The sequence below is a fragment of the Cinclus cinclus genome, chromosome Z (genome assembly GCF_963662255.1).
Source record: "Cinclus cinclus chromosome Z, bCinCin1.1, whole genome shotgun sequence".
In the NCBI taxonomy this organism is placed as follows: Eukaryota; Metazoa; Chordata; class Aves; order Passeriformes; family Cinclidae; genus Cinclus; species Cinclus cinclus.
The window spans coordinates 10,056,135-10,079,376 of record NC_085084.1 but is presented as its reverse complement, the minus strand read 5'-3'; the positions used below and the strand labels follow the sequence as shown (position 1 = coordinate 10,079,376).

Below are 23,242 nucleotides of genomic sequence, written 5' to 3'. Positions count from 1 at the left end.
CTCGGCCTCCCCCCCCCCCCCCGCACTCCGCCGCGCTCTGCCGGCCCTGCCGCCGGGGCGGGCGCGCGGCCCGTTCCGTTCCTCGCTGCCCGGGCTTCTCTCCCCGTGCTCCGGAGCCTCACGTGAGGGTCCGGGGGATGGGGAAATTCCGCGCTAGGTGTGCGTCACGTGGTTGGGGTTGCGGCGGTGCCCTGCCCCGGATAGGCTGGCCCCGTGGCGCCTGACGGGGCTGCCTCCAAGGGGCCCGCGGGCCGTGCGCCGCGGCGGGCGCCACTACCTTCTCAGCTTGTCGCCGGCCCGCAGGGGTGGAGCGGTGATGCCGGGGCTGTCCGTCGCGGCGCGGTCTCAGTGCTCCGGGGTGCCGCCCGCGCAGGCAGCTGGTGGGACAGCTCAGGCGGGCCTTGCGCGCGGCGGGATCCCGGCGTGTCTGCGGCGTGCGCTGGGCAGGAGCGGCGGGTGGGCGGTTTTATGTGCCGGGAGTGGGGCCGTGCCGGGCGGCAGCGGCGGCTGACGGGGCTAGCGCGGGCACCATGGTGAGCGGGGCGGTCGGGTCCGCTCGCCTCCCTTGGCACGGGGCTGAGCTGCTGCGGGTCCCGGTCCTTGCCTATGGGGACAGCTCGGGAGTTTGGGCGCGTTGGGGGTAGGGAGTCAGCGGAGTGACACTATAGAGCTCTGCAATCGGCGCTTGTGAACGGAGCACCGCGGCGTCTGCTGCCTTCTGCGGTCTTACACCGACACGGTTCCGCTGCCCAATGGTTGTTTCCATCTCTGCTGCTTTTCCACTGGGAAGCAGAGTGAGCCACTGCACTTGGTGCTCTGTAACGGGGTTAGGATGTCTCTATATAAATGCATGTGATCCTTCTGCCCCTCTATAACTACCTGACTGAGGTTGTAGTGGGGTGGGTACTGGTCTCTTCCGTGCCTGCAGTGAAATGCTGGGGAATGACCTCAGGCTAAGACATTGGAAATGGAAATTAGATACTGGAAAAAAAGAAAATTCATTATTCGGGTGGTCAGGCATTGGAATAAGTTGCCCAGCGAGGTGGTGTAGTCACGGTCCCTGAAAATGTTTTAGAAACGTTTGGGCCTGGTGCTGGTGATGTGTTTTAATAGTTCAGGGATTACAGTGGCAGTGCTGGGTTGACATTTGGACTTGATCTTAAGCTCTTTTTAAACATCGATTCTATGAGTACGACTGTCTTGTTGGATCTCCTTAAATCCCCTGTAAATGGAGCTTGTATGTGATTTCGGATATATCCAGAAACCTTTGCTAGACACCTTGTCATTTGTTGCCACAAGTTCAGGCTTGGTGCTCTGGGTCATGTCAGAGCTGCCCTGTGTCCGTGTGGCAGCACATGACTGTCGTAGAATCACAGAGCATTTGGGGCTGGAAGGGATCTCATGAAAAAAAGTCCCACCTCAAATTGTTTTTCACAGCAAGTATTTCAGCACAGCTACAATTTTTTTTGGGCAAAATGTAGTGCCCAATAAATCACTTTGTAACATAGTAGGAAAAGAGCAAAGTTTGGTGTAATTCCTGCTAAAGGTGTAACTAACCTTGTTGGATATATGTTGCTTCAATAGAGCAGGCTAAGTATTTAATGAATATAAAATAATATATAAATACATCTCTATAGAGATATGCTGGATTTTGTATCTAGGTCATAGTTATCATTTAAAACACGAGTTGATTAGATTTTAACATACTTATGTTTAAGATATGAGGAACAGGGTCTGTGGGTATAAAAATATATTTTGTATGTGCCATTAATATATTTCTCTTCCATATGACTATATCAATGTGTCAATATGTCATTTCAACTGGTACCAGTGTTAGTTCATTCACGTAAGTCTGAAGAAATTCACTTTACAAGTATGTTTTGGCTAAAATCTGCCTTTAACTGTTCTCATACTTAAAAGTTTAATCATATTAGTCCACTAAAGTACTTTTTATACTGTAAATTTTGGCTTATGAGATGAATTGTGTTGTTTTGGGTTTTTTTTCTCATAAAGTCTTTTTTTCTCTTTTTCCTTTTGGTCGTTTTTCCTTTTCTTTGTTTTTCCTTTTCTTTGTTTTTCCTTTTCTTTGTTTTTCCTTTTCTTTGTTTTTTCCTTCCCTTCCACAAGGGTTAGAATATTTATTCAAAAGGCCTTGAAATGCTCCTCTCATTTGTAGGAGTCCATGAGTGCTGTGGTCTAGTATTGGAAGCTACATTTGGAAAAATGCAAGCAAAAAACTTTTTCCTTTCAGTGTTGGTCCTTATATAAATTAATTGAGTGCTTGCTTGTTTTACCTAATGGGGTTGAAAGATCATGTCCAGTTTTCTTTGCTGGGTGCCTGTACTGTGGGCAAATAATCTTTGTGTGTGATTCCGTGACGTAAGCAAAGGCAAAAGATGGTGATCTACTTCTGTGCTGTTTGGAAGCAGTATTTTCCACTTCCAAAGTGACAGGAGAATGAAATGTTCATCAGTTTCTCTTTTACCAAGAGGCTTAGAAATCAAGTTTTAAATCTCAACAGCTGCCAGGCTGGGACTGTCCAGACACATCAGTGCAGCTGCAGTGTCAGTTAGGTCATGACTTCAAGCTTTGCACAAGTGTCTTAATACTTGGGAAGACCATGGTGTTTTAGACTGTTCAGCGGAGGCATTAAAAACTTTTCTTTTTTTTATACTTGGAATGATTCCTGTAATGGCAGAACCTGTTCTTTAAAAAGCAAGTCTTCTAGAGAGTGGGAACTTCTGTAGTTCCTACTTGTCTTTTTTGTGGAAATATTGGGCAAACTAAGTTTTGAATATCTTGGGAAAATAATAATGAAATGTAAATAACCTTCTTTTCCCTATGTCATACATAATTTCTCAGAACTAGTCTTTTTATAATTTAATAATATATATATATGTTGGTGTTCACTGCAACAGGTATTCGATATTGCCTCTTCAGTAATAATGATAAAATTGCATTTTTATAAATGCCCTTGTTCCATACATGAGATTTCTAAAGCAATAACTTGATTTACCTAATGACCACTAGTTCTGTAATCTTTGTGCTCAGGGAGCCTCAGTGGTAAATGAAGCAAGACTGTCAGGTAAAATGCTGTTCACTGACTAAAGCATAATTTTGGTTTCAAACAAATCACCTTGTTTCAAAGGGGGTCATGCACATTCCAAGCAGCAGTTTATGGTTCTTCTTTGGCTCTGGAAATACACTGGTCAAGAGAGAAGTTACTTTGTCTTTGAAAGATTCTGTGAGGGTGAGCAGTTGGGTGGTAGTATTGAAGACCTTGTATATTCTTCGTGCCACTTTATACATCTTTTGTTGAAAACAATGGTAGGTGCATGAAAATTCTAATTCAGGGAAGCCTTAGTCATGAGAATAGAAAAAAAAGTAAAAATCTGATTTTATTAAAGAGCTCTCTTGGCATAGGTTTCTTTTCCAAAATTAGCTGTATGAATGTCTGATTTTCACAAATCATAGGATTTGAACTGTCTCAGATTGCTGATTATCATAACGATTATAGGAATTCTATGAAAGTAGTCCTTTTCATAGGAAGCATTCACTTCAAGATGTTGCACAACAAGCTCATTTTTCTTTCACCATCCTATATAATATTTCCTACTGTTTAGAAAACAATTTTGAATTGCATTTAAGTTTCAGGAGAACGCAATCTTGCTTTTGCAAGCTGGAGCTTTAGGATGGACACAAACATGTGAAGAAAAATTTGCATATGAGAAAAAAATTTATATAGTGAAAAGTCTCATTTACAGCAAAAGCAGTAATGTGTCAGCTAGTAAATGGCATTTCAAAGTGGTTGTACTAATTTATCTTCCAGACTTCACAACTATCATTGATTGCAGTTTTAAAATTGCTGGAGATAGGAGCATTTGTTACATTCTCTTAGAAATCTTGGTGGCCACTACTGTTACAGCAGAAATTTTTCAATTTCACCCTTGAAAAACCACAGCTGTGTTAGTATGTTTGTGTGCTACCATGGAAATATATTGTTATGCCCTGTATTAATATCTGTGGAATACTCAAATACAGTTGTGTCAAAATCCTGCTTTTACAAGACTTGCCACATCAGAAAGTAAGCAGTGGGCATTAAATTTCTGAAGGTGAAATGGTGAATGGGATTCTGCCAGCTGTTTATCAGTCCTACAGTTGTATCCCTACTGCAGTCCTGGTGCATAGAGCAGTTGCCTTCAGCTCAAGGCCCTCATCTTGTAATAGGGGAGATAGTTACTGTCAGAGAACAAGTAGTTTCAAAGTCCTGTGTAAAGCTGGGCATTTGAATTGCTTGTAATATATAGACAGGTGTTAAAGGGAAGGAGAGATGGAAATCCCTGCCCTTTTACTGCAGGTAAGGAGGAATAGCCTTGGGCAAGGTCAGAATAAGGAAACTGGAGTGGTGTCTTTGCATAATGCAGTCAGCCTTTTCTATCCTTGTACTTCATGTTCTATCAATCATTTAATGATGAAAAGAAAATTCTTCTGTAGGTAGAAATACTTTTAAAAACTTGTTGGAATTAGTTTTGTTACTCTGAGATGGCTTTTGATGTTTTATAAGTACACCTACTGTGTAGATAAGAGTATCGTAACTTTATCTTAATTGCCTATTCTGGGTTTTTGTCCTTCTAGTAATCAGCAACTCTGTGTCCAGGTATGTAGTATAATAGACTGTGAAAACCAAAGTCCAGGTTATACTTTATTCAGTCTTACACTTTTGCCTTTTTGGCCTGCCATTTTTTTCCTACCAATTTTAAGAAATCTGTCAGTCTTCACTTTAATGTGACTGCTAAAACTATTCTTGTGGACCACTTAATGTGTTCTCTGCTCTGCTTTATTTTAAGCTTTTATGTAAAGTGTGCTATGCTACTCAAACAAAGGTAGGAATGCCATGGTTGCTGTAGGATCAGGAAGTGACCACAGTGCTCAAGACGTCTGAGAAACCTCTCATCAGAGATCTTCCTCTGTGGAAGGAAGACAGCCAGACTGCAGTTTATCAGACTGTGTTGTTGCTGCATGGCTGTACCATTTCAGTCTTGTTTTTGACCACGAGGTTTCTTGCCAGCCTGTGTTTTGCAGAAAAAATTACATAGTCGGCTTTGATTCTCATGCTTCCCAGCATTAGAGATTGACAGAAATGTCTTTGATCAGCAGAATACAGACCTCTCTCTCTAGTGTCTTTAACTTGGATTTCAAGTTTCAAGCTGCAAAGCTGAAGTATGATAGGGACATGGAGGCATGTGGAATCAGTGTTGAAGACCTTATGAAATGGTTTCAGTTCCACAAACTATTCTGTAACTGCAGATACTTTATTGAACCTGTGCAGCAGTTCCTCATCTCTTAACAGGTGAGTAGTATTTCTCTTAGTTTTGAGTCAACTTGATCACTGATTGTGTGCTAATTGCTTCAACAGAGATCAGGTGGTGGGTTCCAGGGTTTGTTTACCTGAGGTCCTCAAAACCCCCTGTGGTGTCAGCTTTTCCATTGAGCATTTTCTCCCTCAAACAGACACCACTCTATTTTCTCATACTCCAGATTTTGAGAGTTGCAGATTTCTGACTAAAATCTAAATGCTTTGTCTTCTAATTTAGAATATGCAAGTAGAGGATGTAAGATGTTGGTGGAAACAAACACCTAATCTTCATTGATGTTTCTGAAATGAGTGGTTTTGATTTCAAAGTGATACCAGTGTAAAGACTCAGAAGTATGGGGGAGACTGGATCTAGACAGAGCCTGAACTGAGCCCTGTATTTGGGGATGGAGGGAAAATGTGTTCTAGCGTTGTAATATGGGGTAGTTGGATGTTATAGTTATTCTGGAGTGTGTTAGTAAACATAAGTAGAGTATAAACACATCCAGGCAAAAACATAGAGTTGGCAAGAAGTTGTACTATGCACATAGCATGTATTTTTACTCACTGTATCATCTGCTGTGTTCCTGTGACTCGTATTCTTGGCTGGTTGCAAGAACATTAATGCAGTGTATTTTAAAAAAAAAAATTCTTGTGACAGGTTTTTCTCTGTTAAGAGTATTGCTTGTGATTGATTACTAACCTTCAGGAAATGAAGAAAAATGCCCATATATGGCATATATATGTATATATACACATTTTTTACTTGCTTAAAGTGTAGAAAAATACCAGAAGGATGTTAGGATATTTCCTCCTCAAAGTCAAAATTAAGTTTAGTGATACCATTGGGTTTTAGGTTTGGTTGTTTTTTGTTGCTTTTTCAAGTGGCTTAAAACTTGCCTGGTTATTTTAATTTGTGCACTGAAAGGTTTGTAGGTCCTTCTATTTTTATCAAATGCAGAGGTAACTTTTTGGGAATGAGCACTAGAAATTTCTGCTGGAAAGGGGAATATAGGGTGCAGAAAGACATTCAGTAGTTAACAGAAATTATTCGTAATGAATTCTGTTACAATCTGTAGCATTTGCTTGAGTAAGGAAATCAGTTTCTGTTGCTGAACATTTAAGCAGTCTCTTGAATTGTATTTTAGCTCACCTAGTGGACCTGGTGCCCTGTATAAAAAACACTGCCTCGGTTTGCATCTTTTTCCTCTTGTCCTGAGTTAAGGCAATTTCTTTCCCTTACAGATAGGAAGCTCTAGGAGCAAATGAAGAGGCATACTAGCACTTGATTAGGCTGTGCTTCTAATAAAAACATTATTCTAGAAAAACATTAATGTAAGTTCACCCTGAGAGAGAGAGACATCTGAGAATAATGGCTTAGTAGAGAGGCTAGATGAAGGGACAGTGATTTCTCTCTTACATTGGGTGGAAGTGGTTAGGGTTTAGTGCGAGGTAGTCAGAATAAACATTTGATTTTAAAATGGTTTATTTTATACCCAAAAAGTATATGCTGTCTTAGCAATTTAGTAATGTAAGTATAGCATATGTATTATGCATGCAGTTGGTAAGACTTCCTTTCATTAGAAGTACACTTCCCTTAGCTAGGGGGCTGGTGGGATTGGTTTGAGTAATCTGTGCACAGAACTATGCATAATCCTTAATAAAGGTTGAGTGTTCAAATACATACAGCTCTTGATCCTGATATCAGTAAAATAGAACATACACAAAAGTGAGATTTTACTTTTTGAGGTACCTCAAGGAGTTGATGGTGCTAAACTGTAGAAGCAGTAGAAATTCCAAGTAGGGGAGAATAGGGGAGAAAGGCGAAGAGACTTTAGAACACCAAAGAAACTTGGTGGTATCGAGCCCCCCCCTCCAAAGGTGTTGCTACAGAGTATAAAGGAGTAGCACCTACTTTTAATTGAAAAGTGGCACATTTTAATGAGACATTGTAACATATTGGAAGTCTTTTTAAATGCTTAAAGGATAATTTGTGCTGTCTCAGTCTCCCTCAGTCATGTTGAATTACAGATAATAATGCATGTCCAAAAACATTTTATCTGCCTGTGTTTTTTAATAAAAGCAGTATTGACATAATTTGTGTTTTACTAAAGGAGAAAGCATTGAAGTGCATATACTTTCTTTACTGCAGTATTTAGGATGAAAGATTATACTGCTGGTAGGGAGGGGGAAGGTTGATGAAGAGTTGTAGGTTGATAGCTCATTGCATAGCACGTGTTGACAGCAGGGACTTGGCTTGTATGACCATGGGACTCTCTTGTGGTGCGGAGAAGACTGCTAAGATGGCACAATGTCTGCCTGACCAAGTGGGACAAGAGTATATTTGGCAGTAGTCTGGTTAAACTGGTGTTTAGACTAGGATTTAAGAGAGTAAGGAGGGGATGACCCTCAAATCAAGAGGAAAAAGAGGTGGACTGAGCTGGTAAGATGAGCATGAGGATGATGTGGAGAGGAGTCCTTGAAAACGACTAATCAGAGAAGATAGAAACCCACACATGTGGGTAAACAAAGAGGAAATAGATAATGAGACCAGCAATATGAGGGGGAGGATCATAGACCTCTTCAGGGAGATTAGCTATGGTGACCTGGGAATGCTTTTTCCCTTTGATGAAGTTTGTAAGTGATTGTAGCAAGTTTCAGAGAGCTTTTCTTTTAAACTACTACAGTATTCTGCCCTCTCCCTCCCCTGATTCCTCCCCAGTGTATTGTGCCTGTTATACAGTGTTATTAAATTATTTTTTTCTAAAGATACTTCAGCACTTTTCTAAAACACATACTGACTGTCTTGTTATTGACTTACTTCTCTACAGGGTGTGATAGGTGTACAGTTGGTGGTTACCATGGTAATGGCTAGTGTCATACAGAAGATCATACCTCACTATTCTCTTGCTCGTTGGCTTCTCTGTAGTGGCAGGTAAGATAAGTGTGTATATGGTACTGCACTTACGCATCAGAGTAGTAACAGTAAAACATACTGGTTTTGTTTGTTTTTTTTTAAAGTAATTGGCTTATAGTACATTTATTACCATAGCATTGTTACAGCTTATTTGTGGGCTCAAGGCAAAAAGACAGTGTTGCTGTAAATGAACATATTTGTTGCTATTAATTATATCATAAAATTAATTGTTTTTCAGCTGTTATATTAAAGGTACAAAAAGCATCCTTTATTATTCAAAAGCTAAATTGAGTACAAGATACTGAAGAATTAAAGGATTTTGTTTTCGTCTGCACTGTCTCTGTATTGTTGACAGTCTTCCTCCTGATTAGCCTTGTATATGAAGAGTGCTTAGGTATTTATAAAAAAATAATTCCTTTTTAATATGTTGAAGGACAGGATTGGTGTAAATTTCAGTACACTACTTCCTTCCTTAACAATTCGTCAGACATAATGAGTTGCAAGGGTGGATACAGCCTGTGTGGCTGTATCCATAATAACAATGAAAAGCAGCAGCTGTTTTGAATATAAATCAGTATGTTAAATATTAAAAGGAATCATAGATAACTGAGATTTTACATTTAGTAAGAAGAACACTTTGTATGATTAGCGGGTACTGTGCTGTCTTTTGTAACCATTAAAATTTTGAGAATATCAAATCCTTACTGCATGCTTTCTGAAGGAGTATCCTTGAATAATAATGCACTCCATAGGAGTATCAACAAGTCTTTCTGTTGACTTCTTTTCTCTGCATCTCATAATTATCAATTTGTTCCTTTTTAATATCCCAGATTTCATCACCCATCAAGTTGCTAATGTGAAGTGACTGTAAATGTTGTTTAGATGTCTGTTAGGTATAACAGAAGACAGTAATTGTCATGTGGATAACACAAACAGGAATCATACTCTTTATTACTGGGTGAAGTTTCACTGTTAACCATATTTGCAGGGTGTTGATCACATTTCTTGTGCTCTAAAAAGAAGATGACACTAATGAATATGAAATTGCTTACCATTTATTTTTAAGGTCTGTCACCATGAGAGTCTTTTATCAGCAATCATCCGAATGATATATTGTACCTTTCATGTCTAAGATTGATTTAAACTTCTGTCTGAAAATTTAAATGTGTAATTGCTCTTGTAAAATAATTTGTCAGCTATGCCCATATTCTTCATTCTTGTGAAGTTTTTACTCACTGTATCCTTGTTTTAAGGCATGCTTTGTGCCAGTGATAGGGAGAAGTTCGCTGTTCAAGTATTTTTCAAATCAATTTCTCAGATTATCTTTGTACATCTGCAGATTGATAAATATCTCAAGCAGGATTTCAGCACTTGTGCTTAGGTAATTCTGCTCTTAATGAAGTCAGTGAGAGTCTTATTGCCTTCCATATTAGTAGCCTTGAAAAACTCGTTGTTTTTCAGCTTTCCTTTATTTATCTGCTAACTATTTTAGTGCATTGTAATTTCAGGCTCTGAAATACAGAGCTCCGTAACTCTGAATAATTCCCTGAATACAGGAATTGCATAAAGACTCAGAAATAATCCTGTATTCTTGAAATAAAAATAAGTCAGAAGATTCACTGCAACAAGAACCTGAATTCTAATGGCAGAAATAAAAGCAGTTAGTCTGTCAGGTTAACTAAGAAACTATCTTTTATCTTTAATACATTTTGCTTAGTGCTGTCTTTTTGCCAGTGGTATTTGACAGACCTGTGTGAGTGAGGTGGGGTGGTATATACATGTAAGTGTGCAGGTACAGGCACACTCTTAAAGCAGTCTGGCTGTCTAAGAAAAAATTACCACTTGCTCCTCCTTTCCTTTATTAGTAGACTTAACTACTAACTACTGCTAACAACTTTGGTATCCAGTAGTGGTTTTTAAGTGACTTTGTTTGAATGTCTTGCTTCTGAAGGATTGGCAGGCAAGACAGATTTGAAATGTCTGTAGATAGCCCTTGCTAAATGAGAGGGAGGATAAGCTTGATATCAGACAAGACCGAAACATTAAGTTACCAGTTTGTTTAAAGGTGTCTATGTGTCTCTTATGTGTTTATGAGAAATCTGTTAAAAGGAAACAAAGACTTTTCATAATCTAAAAGAATTGTTAGCGTAGAGGGACTCAAGGTAATTACTTGTTAATGGAATAAATAGCTATCGAGTCTTGAAAAGCAATTTACATAAATTTGTTAAGAAATACAAACTTTTTCAGTCAGTGCTATTTTCAGAGCTTGAATGCAACTAAATAGACCTATTGAAGCCTAAATATCTGTGTAGGCCTTGCATTATTTTTAACTAATAAAACATTCTCTACCAAAACATTGCTTTTAAGTCGCTCAGCTATATCAGTCACTATGTTTTTAGGCCATATAAGGAAGACGGTAGAAAATGGATCTTTTGTTGTGGATTCATTAATGACCTTTATTCAAATTAACTAGGGCATGTCTATGTGTCTGTTGCTGTTCAGACTGACTTGGCTATGTCAAAGCCATTAGGTAATCAATCAGTTGTGGGATTTCACTTTTAAGCATATGTAAGCTAAAACAGATATAAACTACTTTTTATTAACTCTCTCTTTATGAAAATGTTTGTTCAAATCTCTTGGTTTTGAGATATTAAATGCAAGGTGTGTTTATCAACTGAGAAATACCAGAACTCTTTATCCTATTAGTTGTAATTAGGTATCACTTGCCAAGTCATTTTGTAGTATAATTAGGAACAAATTGTGGTCTAATTTGTAGTTTGATTTGTGTTGGCATGCTACACAGAACAATAATTTTGTCTGTTCTGTTGTCTTAGGTATTATTTCTCTGTTTGTGCAGGAAAGATTTTGAAAAATTTCTTTACTGCATAGGTGGCTTTGATCATTAGTATCCCAAGTTCAGATCAAGGTAATGTGGTAAGTGAAAAAACACTTACCACATTATATATTTGCTTTTTCACGGTTGCCTTGGGTTGTGTAAAGGATAGCAGTTAACGTCTCCAGAGCAGTTTGACTTCTTGTATGAAAAGCTTGTTTCTCTGGTTTATTTATGTCTCCGTCTTAAAGTCTCTTTTGCCGCAAAGTTTGCAAATCACAGATTCCTCAACTGGACGACACATAATTAAAAAAAAAAAAAAAAAGAATTAATGACGTAACTTTCACTCTTACCTATACAAAATTCAGTTCCTTCTTTCCCATCAAAAACTGTTAATACAAAATTTGTTATATTTGCTGTTTTCAGTTTTGGAACTGGCAGTGATTTCCTTCAGTGGAAACTTGCAGTGGGCAATGGTTTCTTGTTCTGTTGGCTGGTACTAGCATTCTTTTCTCTTGAAGAGTTCCCAAAATGAAGAAGCCTTTCTAAAATAGAGCTGGGAACCAAATGTTATCAAGTGGCTTGAGACTGAGTTCTGATGCCTTCCATATTTGCCTTTGCTAACTTTTTGGAAATGAATCTAACATGATCTCTAATTCACCAACATGGATTTGAATGGTCCTACTTGATGAAGTCTTCTTATTGTGTGGTGATGGTTGTGGATTCCTTTATTATCTCAGTGTTGGCCTGTGCCACTATGTGTGACTTGTCAGTGGCCTTCTACTTCCACACGCGTTTCTCAAATCTGTTCTTGTTAATGCGTGGTCTCCTTTGCCTTACCATTTCAGCGTGGAGATCCTAGTGATAGCCTTCCTGCATCTGGACAATAACCTTGCCTGTTGAATGTGGAAAAGGCCTTGTTTCAGTTACTAAGGTTTTTATTGTGCTTAGAGATTTAGGTAAAATATGCCATCTTAGACACTTAACCATCTCTGTTTGTCCTCTTTAGAATTTCCATGCAATTTCTTGCCTTTAAAATGAATGAACAATGAATGGTGCATTGAACTGTGAAAGTGAAAAAACTTGTAGGTCAACTCTATGCAAATTAGTGGGATTTTTAATAGCACTTTTTCTAATAAAAGTCGAAGATATCACTGAGGAGGTATTTAAGGAAAGGGATGTTGATGTTATGGTTTGCTCTGCTTAAGAAAAAGTACTGGTAATGATTATTAGATAATAGCTATTTCAGCTTCTGGAAAATTGCTTCGTTTGGAGGGGATATAGTATACTTTATTAAGTTATTTAGACTATGGTTCTGATAAGTAATTGTAGTGGTACAATTATTCCTAGTGAACTTTCCTACCTTGTATGATTGTGTTTGCTGTATTTGATGATATCTTAAGTTGGTGTTTTGAGGACTGAAGGGGTTTCATGTGAAGGACCAAGTGACAAGGCTTTCTAATTTTGTATAAATGCCTCATTTGCTGACAAGAACTGAGCTCTAGCTGTTGTTCAGTTCAGGCAGGGTAGGTACTGTCAGACAGAGGTCATTCCTTGCTTAGGAATAACAAATGACAGGTGTCTTAGTAAGTGTGTGTTGTGATACAGCGTTTTGAAAGCCATGCCCTAAGTTGTGAATAATGGTATTGTTTTACTTGAGATTTTCTTTTTCTTTAGCTTACGGTGGTATCAACACCCCACTGAAGAAGAACTTCGGATTCTTGCAGGGAAGCAAAGAGGGAAGAGTAAAAAAGATAGGTAAATACTTGTTTTAAGCTTGTCTTCCCCCACCTTTTGGGTTTTTTTTCAGCATGGTACGGTTCATCTAATAACTTTGCCAGCCTACTTTTGTCTTAGTGTGAGTTAAAGAGTTCTAGTTGCATATAACTGCCCTGCTTGCATTAACTGCTGCAGTTCTTTACCAAAATGTGTTCTGTGAGTTTAACAAAGTTGGACATTCCCAAATTGTGCAGAACTGGTTAATTTCCATCCACAAAATAGTGTGTGAAATGTTAATTTGATGGCAAGTATTTTGAGTGAATGTGTGCATTTAGATAAAAACTGAGGAAACAAATTTTTAGGATAGTAGCTCTTCATCTTGAAGCAAGAGAAGAAAGATTTGAGTATATTAGTTCTACATAGGATTACTATGAGCCGCCACTCTTAACACAGCTCTGAAAAAGGTAAATGGGCTCCTAGGATGTATTATGTGAAATGTTTCTAGTGAAGAGAGAAGGAAATATTAGTCCTCTTGGACAAGACACCAGTGTAGAACTTAATCTGGATTACTGTATACAGGTCTGATCACTTGTGTTCAAGAAAAAATAATTTTATGTGTGAACAAGTGAACAGAGCTGCTAGGATCATCCAGGAAACAAAGTCTATCATACTTAAGGAACCTAAAGGAGCTGGGGTGGTTGTATCTATTTGAAGACAACTGAGGGGTTAGAATGACTATCAGTTTAAGATGGAAGTAGATTTCTGGTAGTCAGACATGAAATTCTGAACAGCCATACCAGAAGTACAGCTGCATCAAGAACTGACACATTCTGAGGTGGTAGAGCTGGCCATGTTGATGAAATATTTCTAAATTGGCTTTTTTTAGAACCAGACAATCCACTCTGGTTTTCTTTCTTGGCAACACAGGAGGTTTGCTCTAGCTCTGGTTTCTTCATCCCAGTATGAGCTCTTACAAATCTTAAGATTTGAATTAATCTCTGCACTGCTGATATAATCTGTTAATTGTAATGTGATTTTTCCTCCTGTTTCCTAGCTCTTAAGCAGCATGATTAGCAGTCTCATTTACCTGATTAAGGTTGAAAAAGACCTCTGAGATCATCTAGTCCAACCTTTGATCCCATGTCAACTGGAACATGGCCCTAAAGGCCACATCCAGTCATTTCTTGAAGACCTCTAGGGATGATGACTCCAACACATGGCCCAGGAAGACTGTTCCAATTCCATGACAAAATTCCTCTTGAGGTCCATGGTGAATGTCCCCTGGCACAGCTTGAAGGTAGATCCTCTTATCCCGTCATTAGTTAACCTTGAGAAGAGGCCATCCCCCACTTTGCTACATCCTTGCCTCAGGCAGTTGTAGAGAACAAGGTGGTTCCCTGTGAGCCTCCTTTTCTGCAGGCTGACTTCCCCAGATCCTTCAGCTTCTCCTCATCAAACTTGTAGTCCAGACCCTTCCCCAGTTCCATGGCCCTCCCCTTGCTCAAGCACCTCAGTGTCTTCCTGGTTGTGAGGAACCCAAAACTGGACACAGGATTTGAGATGTCACCTCAGCAGTGCAGAGTACAGGGTACAGCCACTGCCCTGGTCCTGCTTCCCACACTGTCAAGACAAGGATGCCCTTGGTCTTCCTGGCTCCGTAGATTTGTGTTGGCTTATGTTTAGCAGCTGTTAACCAGCAGCCCCAGATCCTCTTCTGCTGGGCAGTTTTCAAGTGGCTCTGCACCATCCTGTAGCACTGCATGGGGTTGTTGTGACTCAAGTATAGGACCCAGCACTTGGTCTTGTTGAACCTCATGCCCATGGGTGTCAGCCCATCAATGCAGCCTGTCCAGATCTCTCTGTAGGGCCTTTCTGCCTTTCAGGAGATCAACACTCACATCCAGCTTAGTGTTTGGAAATTTGAGAGTGCCCTCCATCCCCTTGTCCAGATGATCTGTAAAGATCTATAAGGATGTGGCCCAGTACTAAGCCTCATGGAATACAGGATGCAGTATCATTCACTGCCATTCTCTGGACTAAGTTGATCCTTGTAAAGTAGTAATTTTATTTTTTTTGCAACATTCCTTAAAATTAAGAATCTTTTTTTTATCTTAGCAGTTTTCTATGGCAAAAAATAAAGAAAAAATAATTGTGAATAAGATCGTAATTTGTAATTTTCCATTTAACTAGTGATATTTATTCATATGTGAAATAACTTTAATTATGTAATTGCAAGCTTAAGTCCACCTGTATAAACCTTAAACTGAAAACCACAATTGCACTGCCAAATAATAACTGTATTTTGCTCTTACTGCCTTTCCTCACCCTTGCCAGTCTTTTGCAATAGTAGTAGTAGGTGGTTGTACCAGGGTGAATGTTAATCGTAGGAGAATATAAAACTTCAAAGAAACTAAAGGGGCAATGTGGAGGCTTAAATGACATTTGCTTTGTTTGTTTATCAGCTGAATGAATAATAAATTATTTTTTAATGAATAAACATACGTCTGTGTTCTTGAAAGAAGTGACTCTTCAGGAAGAACCATAGTTAAGTGGGAATTGTTCCTGTTGAGTTGGTTTGGATTTACTGATTAAGGTTGCACAAAATGTAATATACATCTTGTGAGTAATTTCAAAAAGGAGATGAGAAACAATATGGGAGAAATAAGGATGCATCTGTTTGATATCGCCCCATGATAAAGAATAATTTCCAAGGTAAAGAATTTTCTTTGTCAAGCCCATTGTCTTGAAAAGTGTAATGCCTGTTTCTTAAATACACTTTCAGTCTGAACTAATTTAAAGAGAAATTATTAAAGGAGATACAAGGAGCTTGCTTGAAAATTTGCTGTAGAAACAGCTGTAGTATGAAATTTTAGTTAATTTTATTCAGTGCATATTACACTTCAGTAATGCTGGAGGCTTTAGGAGCACAGGAATATTAGGCAGGTTTTCTGCTTCAGAATAGTTTGTGTTATAATTGTTAAGGTCCGTATCTACTGTGAATTACTTTGAACTAAATAATTCAATGATCTTGAGTATGTTCTGCCTCTTGGATTGTGGGGCCCCTGGAATAATTAAAGTGTAGGAACACCAAGTTTTAATTGATCTGAAATGGCTTCAGTAGTAAAAATGTTCATCACACTCAAGATGATAGTACTCCTGTAAATAGGCAGTAGGAAAATAATCAGTACAGGTGGGGGCAGTGAAGTACAGAGGAGCTTGCTGGTAGTCAAGTCCTTGGGCAGTGTTTGGGACTTCTTGTGTAGATTTGCACAACTGAATTTTTTGAGTAATGCTTTAGATTCCTATCTACAGTTTGTCCATTAGAATTCTTGTGCTTCATGTTATACTAAACATTAATATAACCTGAAAAATTTTATTAATGCTTTCTGCTTGTATTTGCCTCTCATGTATGAGCTGAGATGAAAGCATTCCTGAAAACTAAGTTCATGATTGATGTGATTTCTTTTTAATGCTTATATCCCAATAATTTGTTTTTCTGTGGAAAATCCATCCCTCCTTTTCTAATTTCAGAATTGATATTCTAAAATGTGACAGTTTATTGTTTCCGTCTAGCCTTTTAGAGGTTTTAAGTTTTAGGTTTGATTTTTGTAATCTAACAAAACATCTTCTGATCACCTTTAATAGTTTTGTTGTTTTTTTTTTAATAGTGGAAGAGGGAAGTTTTACATTAGTTAGTGATGCTGATCTACCAGACAGAATTCTTTAACTTTGTTTTCAGGGTGTTCTGGGTTTTGTAATTTGAAGTCTACTACTGTGACTTAATTTCAGGAAAGTGGAGAGCAATGATATTGGTATAGTTTGAGAGCTCCAGATGAAAAGTGCCTTTTGTTCTAAATACACATCTTTATAGATTAGAATGATGCCTTCAGTTGTCTTCGCTTGTTGGCTAGTAGGTTGGACTTTTCAGGGATCTAGGTCAGTTCAGCTCATGTGATGTACCTGTTTGTTGTGACAATAAGGAGTAATGCAAAACATTTTTTTTTCTTTTTTTGAACTTGGGAACACCCTGTAGCTCTGAATAGAGAAATATTTATATTTGGGGAAAAAAATTCTATAATTTGAAATGTCATTATGTATTGAAAAAATCTAATTTTTCATACCCATGCTTGTACTATCTATTTATTTATTTATTTATTTATTTTACAGAAAATATAATGGTCATATTGAAAACAAGCCCTTAACCATTCCAAAAGATATTGATCTTCATCTGGAAACAAAATCTGTAACAGAAAGGGACACTATTGGTAAGAGCACACAAATAATAGTATATTATTTCCAATATATCCTTATTCTTTCTATCAAGTGTTTATTTGTAATTAATGCTGAAATATATGTTTTGTAGACAGTGAATGAAGAGAAGCAAAACTGATCATGAATGAGAAAGCAGCTAGTAGGGCTAAGTCTCCTTTTGCATTCCATGAGTTACATTTAAAGGTAGTCTTGTGGAAAGGATGAGTAGTGAAATCCAGCATAAAGCACAACTGTTGTATCAGGTGTCCATAGCAAAATGAGACTACACCGAAAGAATCGCATCGTAGTCTATTCAGAATAGTTTTTAGCTTTGTACAAGAAAATAACAATTGGCAGATGACAAGTCATATTCTTTCTGCTATAAATAAATAGGAGATGTGCTGTAGCATTAGAACCTAAGCCCTTTCAAGCATGCATCCCAAACATTCAGGTAAAATGCTTAAAAACAGCAAGTGACAGTACAGAAGTATGGGGCATAAAGTGTTTTGGAAGGTGCTAATTTTTTTAGATGTTAATTTTTAATTATTAAACATAATCACTCATTTTGTTACAGAAAGTTCTTATATGAGTATGTATGTGTGATATGTATTTCCCTTCTACCTACATTTTTATCCTTACATGTTCTCTGGATAAATATAAAAAGAAAGTATGCATATTCCTATGAAGGTGACTTCTCAGCTAAAATTGTAGGAGACAGCATTTTTATAACAGAAATGAAGTTTTTAAAATAAATAAGCAAAGCATTCACAAGTTTCAATTAGTGTTACTTCCTTAATTGATAGCATTTAATTGTTAGCCTGAGTTACACAAGATAGAATTTGACTGTGTTTGAAAAGTAATACATACAATTTGTTTGTCAATCTAACCAACTTGTTATTTCAAAATAAGCATGGGACTTGGAAATACCTAAGTTTGCCCAATTTCCGGTCTTTGCTAAGAGGTAACTTGTAGTCAAGTCAGATGTTCAGTAATTTTTTTCTCACTTTCAAACTGTGTAAATGTAGGGAAGGTGTTTGGGAGGGACAATTTTCGTTGTCACAAATGGTTCTTTGCAGTTTCCAGCACCTATGGGAGCTCTCTCCATAACATCCAGCCTGTGTGCAGCACAGTATGATCCCCGGAATTTTTATGGTGAAGTTTACACAACCATTATTGCTTATAGGATGTATGAACAACATCTCATGAGAAAATCATCAGTATCTTAGATGGTGGGGGTTTGTAAAATGAAATAAGAACTGTTTATTTGTAATATAATCAATAATAGCCACTGGGATTTTAATCTTTACAAAAGGATCTAAGCAAACCTCTTGTCTGGAATTGCAGCCAGACTCAACTGGAAAACTGTTTACTCTCTGTGTTGTGGAATCTAAATTAAGTATGCTTTTTGGATTTAGGATGTTAATGTATAAAGGCTAAGGTGATAAAATACTAGAATAGTAAAGAACGAAGTTCACATTGTTGAGTAACTTTTTCATTGTTGTTGCATTTCACTAGGTTGATCTGGATCTACCTTAACTTGACTTTGATATACTTCACACACAATTGAAAACCTCTTTTAGTTGCTACTCCATTCTATATGCATCATATCTCCTTAAAACATACCTTTGACATTCACAAACTTGTATTTTTCAGCATTGCATTACTTTCCCGAATATCAGTGGTTGGTGGATTTCACTGTTGCAGCTACAGTTGTGTATGTGGTAACTGAAGCCTATTACAGCATTATGAAGCCCTCCCAAGAAATGAATATCAGTATAGTGTGGTGTCTGCTTGTCTTGGCTTTTGCAGTGTATCCTTTTCTGTTTTGTTGAATCCCCCTCTACCTGTTCCAAATAGTCTACATCATGCTGCAATTTGTATAAATCTCTGTGCCACTGATGGATGGGATACAGAAATATTTATTATTTGGATAAAGGATCCTGTAAGATGATGCTGTTGTTGAATAATCTATATGCTGTTTGTGCTCTTTGTAAATGCTGGTCTCATTTAGCTTAATTAACATTAATACCAGACCATTTAGGAGAAAAATACATGTATGCAAATATAGTTAGTGCTCATCTATTGTATGTAGTGGTTCTACAGTAACTTTTATACATTACAAGCAAAACCTCTGGAGAAATTTAGTGGTTACAAACTAACTTGATTTTACTCAGTTTGGCAGTCAGTGATAGTTATGTGTACATAAAGCACAGCTTTTGAAGAAGTTAGACATTTAATGCACATTTTTTGTTTTCAGTATGTTTAATCTGATACTTCCTGATCATAATAGTACAGTGATGTGTATACTAGTTTATTGCAAAAATGCATGCATGAATTTATAATTTTAAAATGCAAAAATAAGGTATGTAGACAGTTGTAGGAACTGAGCTCTGTGAAAAGCTAAACTCACTTCTGAAACTGAGGGAAACAGAAGTGAAAACAGGCATTATGAAACCATAAAATGTTTCTTTTGTTATGGAGAAAGCAGTTAATTAAGCAGTTAACTTTTTTTTTTTTTTAACTGGACAAGGCAGTATGGGACATATATGCTTGCATGGTAATTAACTGCATTCCACATACGAATCCAGACACACTTCAGGGCAGAAAGTTTCAGTTCAAAGGTATGATAGTGGATAAAGTAGTAGAATTGAATAAGAGCTTGTAAGAGTGCAGATTATAGAAAGGTGAACTGGAATGTGAATTGCTACAACTCCTCTGCTCCTTCAGCAGCTGAGAACAGATAAGGTGCTAAGTTGCAGTTGATAAAGCCCTTGAATATTCAAAATAGTTTCCACTATAAATGCTAGTTCTTGAGAGATTCTTAATATGTTGTGGTTTTTTCAGTTGGTTTGTAATATTAGCAGTAGCTGGTGGTGTTACGTAAAACCTTGAACTCTAATGTTTGGTTACATTTGGCTAAGAGTTCTGAATGTGCTTCGTGCTTGCCTGTCCTTGATAAATGCCATGTCCTTGCCTTATGAAAATGTGTGCTGCCTTTATAGTATGGACTGGAGTTCTTTTCTTAGTAGACTGAAGTATAAGGGATAGAATTTTTCCAGAGTTTTTGCTTGTAATGTATAAAAACTTGCTAGAGGAGGAAGTCAACTCATAGCTGGAAAAAAGAACATCAGTAGCATGCTTCCAGATCATGTGTTTCCCCTTTGACATGTCAGTGAACAGATCCATGGTTCAAAAGGTGTTTTTTCTAGTCTGTGAGAAGAAAATCAGTGTTTGGCTCTTGTGCACCTTTTAATTGTATTATAGCTTCACTACAGGTAATATATAGTTGTTAATGCACATCCCTTGTTTTATTTTTTGGTGTGAAATTGGGAATTTGAGTTTAATCTTTGCAGAAGAAAGTAAAAAGAAGTGGCTTCTATTTAAAAAATGAGAAGTGATAGGCAACACATTTCATTCCAATTTTGAGGATGAGGGGGAGTTTAATAGAACTAATGGAAAAACAAGCTTCTAATACTAAAGCCCCAGTGTACTCTTTAATTTATTGGTGACAATGCCCTGTCTGCTTCCTCTCTTGTATCTCAGGAGTAGTCAATTTTAAATAATATATAATAGTTGCAATTCTAGGTGAAACAGAGTTGTGAATTATATATTGTAAGAAAATTCACTGCAGTGACACCTTCTTACCGTGGCTTTGTACACTGTCCTTTCATTTGGTCATCAATTCAGGGCAGAATCTTAAAAATATTTAAGTTGCCTGTCAGTGCAAGATTTTTGTCTCAGTAGTGTGAATACACAAGTATCTGTTAGAGCTGTGTTTAGTACCTATATGAGGAGTTAGTGGCAGCGTAGAAGGATGCAGTACCAGGAAGCAGAGTCTAAATTTTGTATTAATCTTAACATCTCCATAAATATGTTAACATAATTTATTCCAGGCATTATAGCTTTTTGGGTGCAGGAGGTAGAATACAGAGGTATTGGTAACAATACTTGTGGTCACTGGAACCTAGTCAAATGAGATTTCAGAAGAGGTTAATTCATGTGTTGTGACATCAGACTTTTGGGATGTAGAGAATGCTTAAAACTTACTCAACTAATTGCTAACTCAATATGTCAAGACCAGAAAAGATTCTGTGATAATAGAAGATTCAGAAAAATTTGGTTGTCTACATATTTTTTACAGAAAGCAATCAACATGATATGTCAAAAGTTGAATATAGAACAATTTTGTTTTGCTGACAACTGTTTCTTCTGTTTCATGCCTGTGTGTTAAGAGGTGAAAAGTTGTACTGAGGATAGAAAGCAAGTTTGCAGATGACAGAAAACTGGGAGGAGATGTTGACTCCCTTGAGGACAGGGTGGCCCTGCAGAGTAGCCTTGACAAATTAAGAGATTTTGGCAATCAACAACCATACTAAGTTCAACAAGGGAAAGATTCTGTGCTGGATTCTGCACCTGGGATGGGGCAACCCTGTTTGTATGGGCAGACCAGGGAACAGGAGTCTGGAAAGTAGTGCCATGGAAGAGGACCTGAGTCTGCTGGTTGACAGAAGGTTGAGTGTGAGTCAGTAGTGCTCTGGCAGCCAGGAGGGCAAACTGGCCCAGCATGGCCAGCCAGGCAAGGGAGGGTATTGTCCTGCACGAAGAAAGACATTCAGTTTTTAGAGAGCATCTAAAGGAGGTTATGAGGATGATGAAGGAGAGGAAGCTGTTTGAGGAGTGACTGAGGTCGCTTGGTCTGTTCAGCCTTGAGAAGAGGAGACTGAGAGGAGACCTCATTGCAGCCTACAACTTCCTTGTGAGGGGAAGAGGAGAGCCACTGATCTCTGCTCTGTGGTGACCTGAGACAGGACTCGAGTAAATGGCCTGAAGTTAAGTCGGGGAGGTTTAGATTGAATATTAGGAAAATGTTTTTGACATGGAAGGCACTTGGTCACTGGAACAGGCTCCCCATGGAAGTGCTCACAGCCCCAAGCCTGACAGACTTGTCAGGAAAATCTTTTCTTGTCCAGAAACATCTGGACAGTGGTGTCAGGCACATGGTGTGATTCTTGGGAATGGTGCTGTGCAGGCCTCAGGAGCTGGATAATCCTATGGGCCCCATCCAACTCAGAATGTTCTCTGCTCCTGTGAATTCACAGTTTTCATGTGTTTTAGTAGGAACAGAAGATGGATCTTTTTCATTTCTACCATATGAACTATAAAATTAAATAATACCATAATGGCAGCAGTTAAAAAAATGAAATTATTGTTGTAAAATTAAAAAATTCTACAGTTCCTGCAACTGTATGCACTATGCAAAGCATACAATTCTATAATGCCTCTTGTGGCCAAAAAAATCTGAATGGAAGGGGAGGCTGATGCGGGCAATCTATTAACTTAGCACTAAATACTCCCAAATTATTCCTTCAGTAGATCAGAATATTAGGTCTTGCAATGGAAGGAAGTAATGAAGGAGGCCATAATGCTTCAATTTTCTCCAACCCCACAACAGAAGCACTGGTGATTTTTTTACTTAACAGAGGGTTTCAGTCATGTCATTTGTGTAATCATGAATCTATTTATCAAGTATTTATTAATGTGCACTGTAATTGTAATTTACTGTTAGTATGTTTTCTTTTTCCTCCTTGAATTTTCCAAATCCTTCAGACACAATCCATTCTTAAAGTCATGAAGCATCTGGGGGGGTCATAAGTCTGGTGATAAGACTGTTGATCACAAGCTGTTATTAAGTCCTTTGTTTAAATTCAGGGTGTTTTCAGTTTGTGATTAATGTCCCTAGCTGTAAAAAGAGCCTTGGTTTAAGCATGTATTATTAGAGAAACAAAGCTTTCTAGAACACAGTCTGCATGATGTACATCTATTATGTACTTCTTTTCGGGATGAGTTAAGTCTTCCTTGTGATGCATCAGTTCTTTCTGTAAAGTATAGAGGGGTCTGAAGGTGATTACTATATGAGATTAGATTTACTAGATGCTGTCCTTAGATATTATGTATATTAGAATCTCTTTGCATATACATGAAGTTCAGCAGTTTGTATGTTAAATGTGTGCTACCTGTTGAAGTGTGATATTGCATAATCATAGTTTCTTGAGAGACTGATGGTTGTTCAAATGTTTTACTGAATAGATACCTCAAAAATGTTTTTGTGTACTCTACATATTAAAATTATTTCAACATTAGAAATGGGGAAATGCAACTGTGTTATTGC

The 23,242-nt window shown here is 37.9% G+C and overlaps 1 protein-coding gene across 4 annotated transcripts in view; it reads left to right on the top strand.

The window, feature by feature from the left end:
• The first annotated feature begins 447 nt into the window (after positions 1–447).
• TMEM161B (transmembrane protein 161B) overlaps positions 448–23,242 on the top strand; it is a 36,950-nt gene continuing 14,155 nt past the window's right edge. The window contains exons 1-6 of one of the 4 annotated variants that reach the window (XM_062512608.1): positions 482–533; positions 2,128–5,350; positions 8,185–8,288; positions 12,781–12,861; positions 16,990–17,087; positions 18,727–18,883. In XM_062512608.1, the coding sequence (XP_062368592.1) occupies positions 8,215–8,288; positions 12,781–12,861; positions 16,990–17,087; positions 18,727–18,883 (410 nt within the window). In that variant the 5' untranslated portion in view covers positions 482–533; positions 2,128–5,350; positions 8,185–8,214. Of the gene's footprint in view, positions 534–2,127; positions 5,351–8,184; positions 8,289–12,780; positions 12,862–16,989; positions 17,088–18,726; positions 18,884–23,242 lie in introns of all 4 variants that reach the window. The other 3 variants (XM_062512611.1, XM_062512609.1, XM_062512610.1) reach the window with 3 other exon arrangements.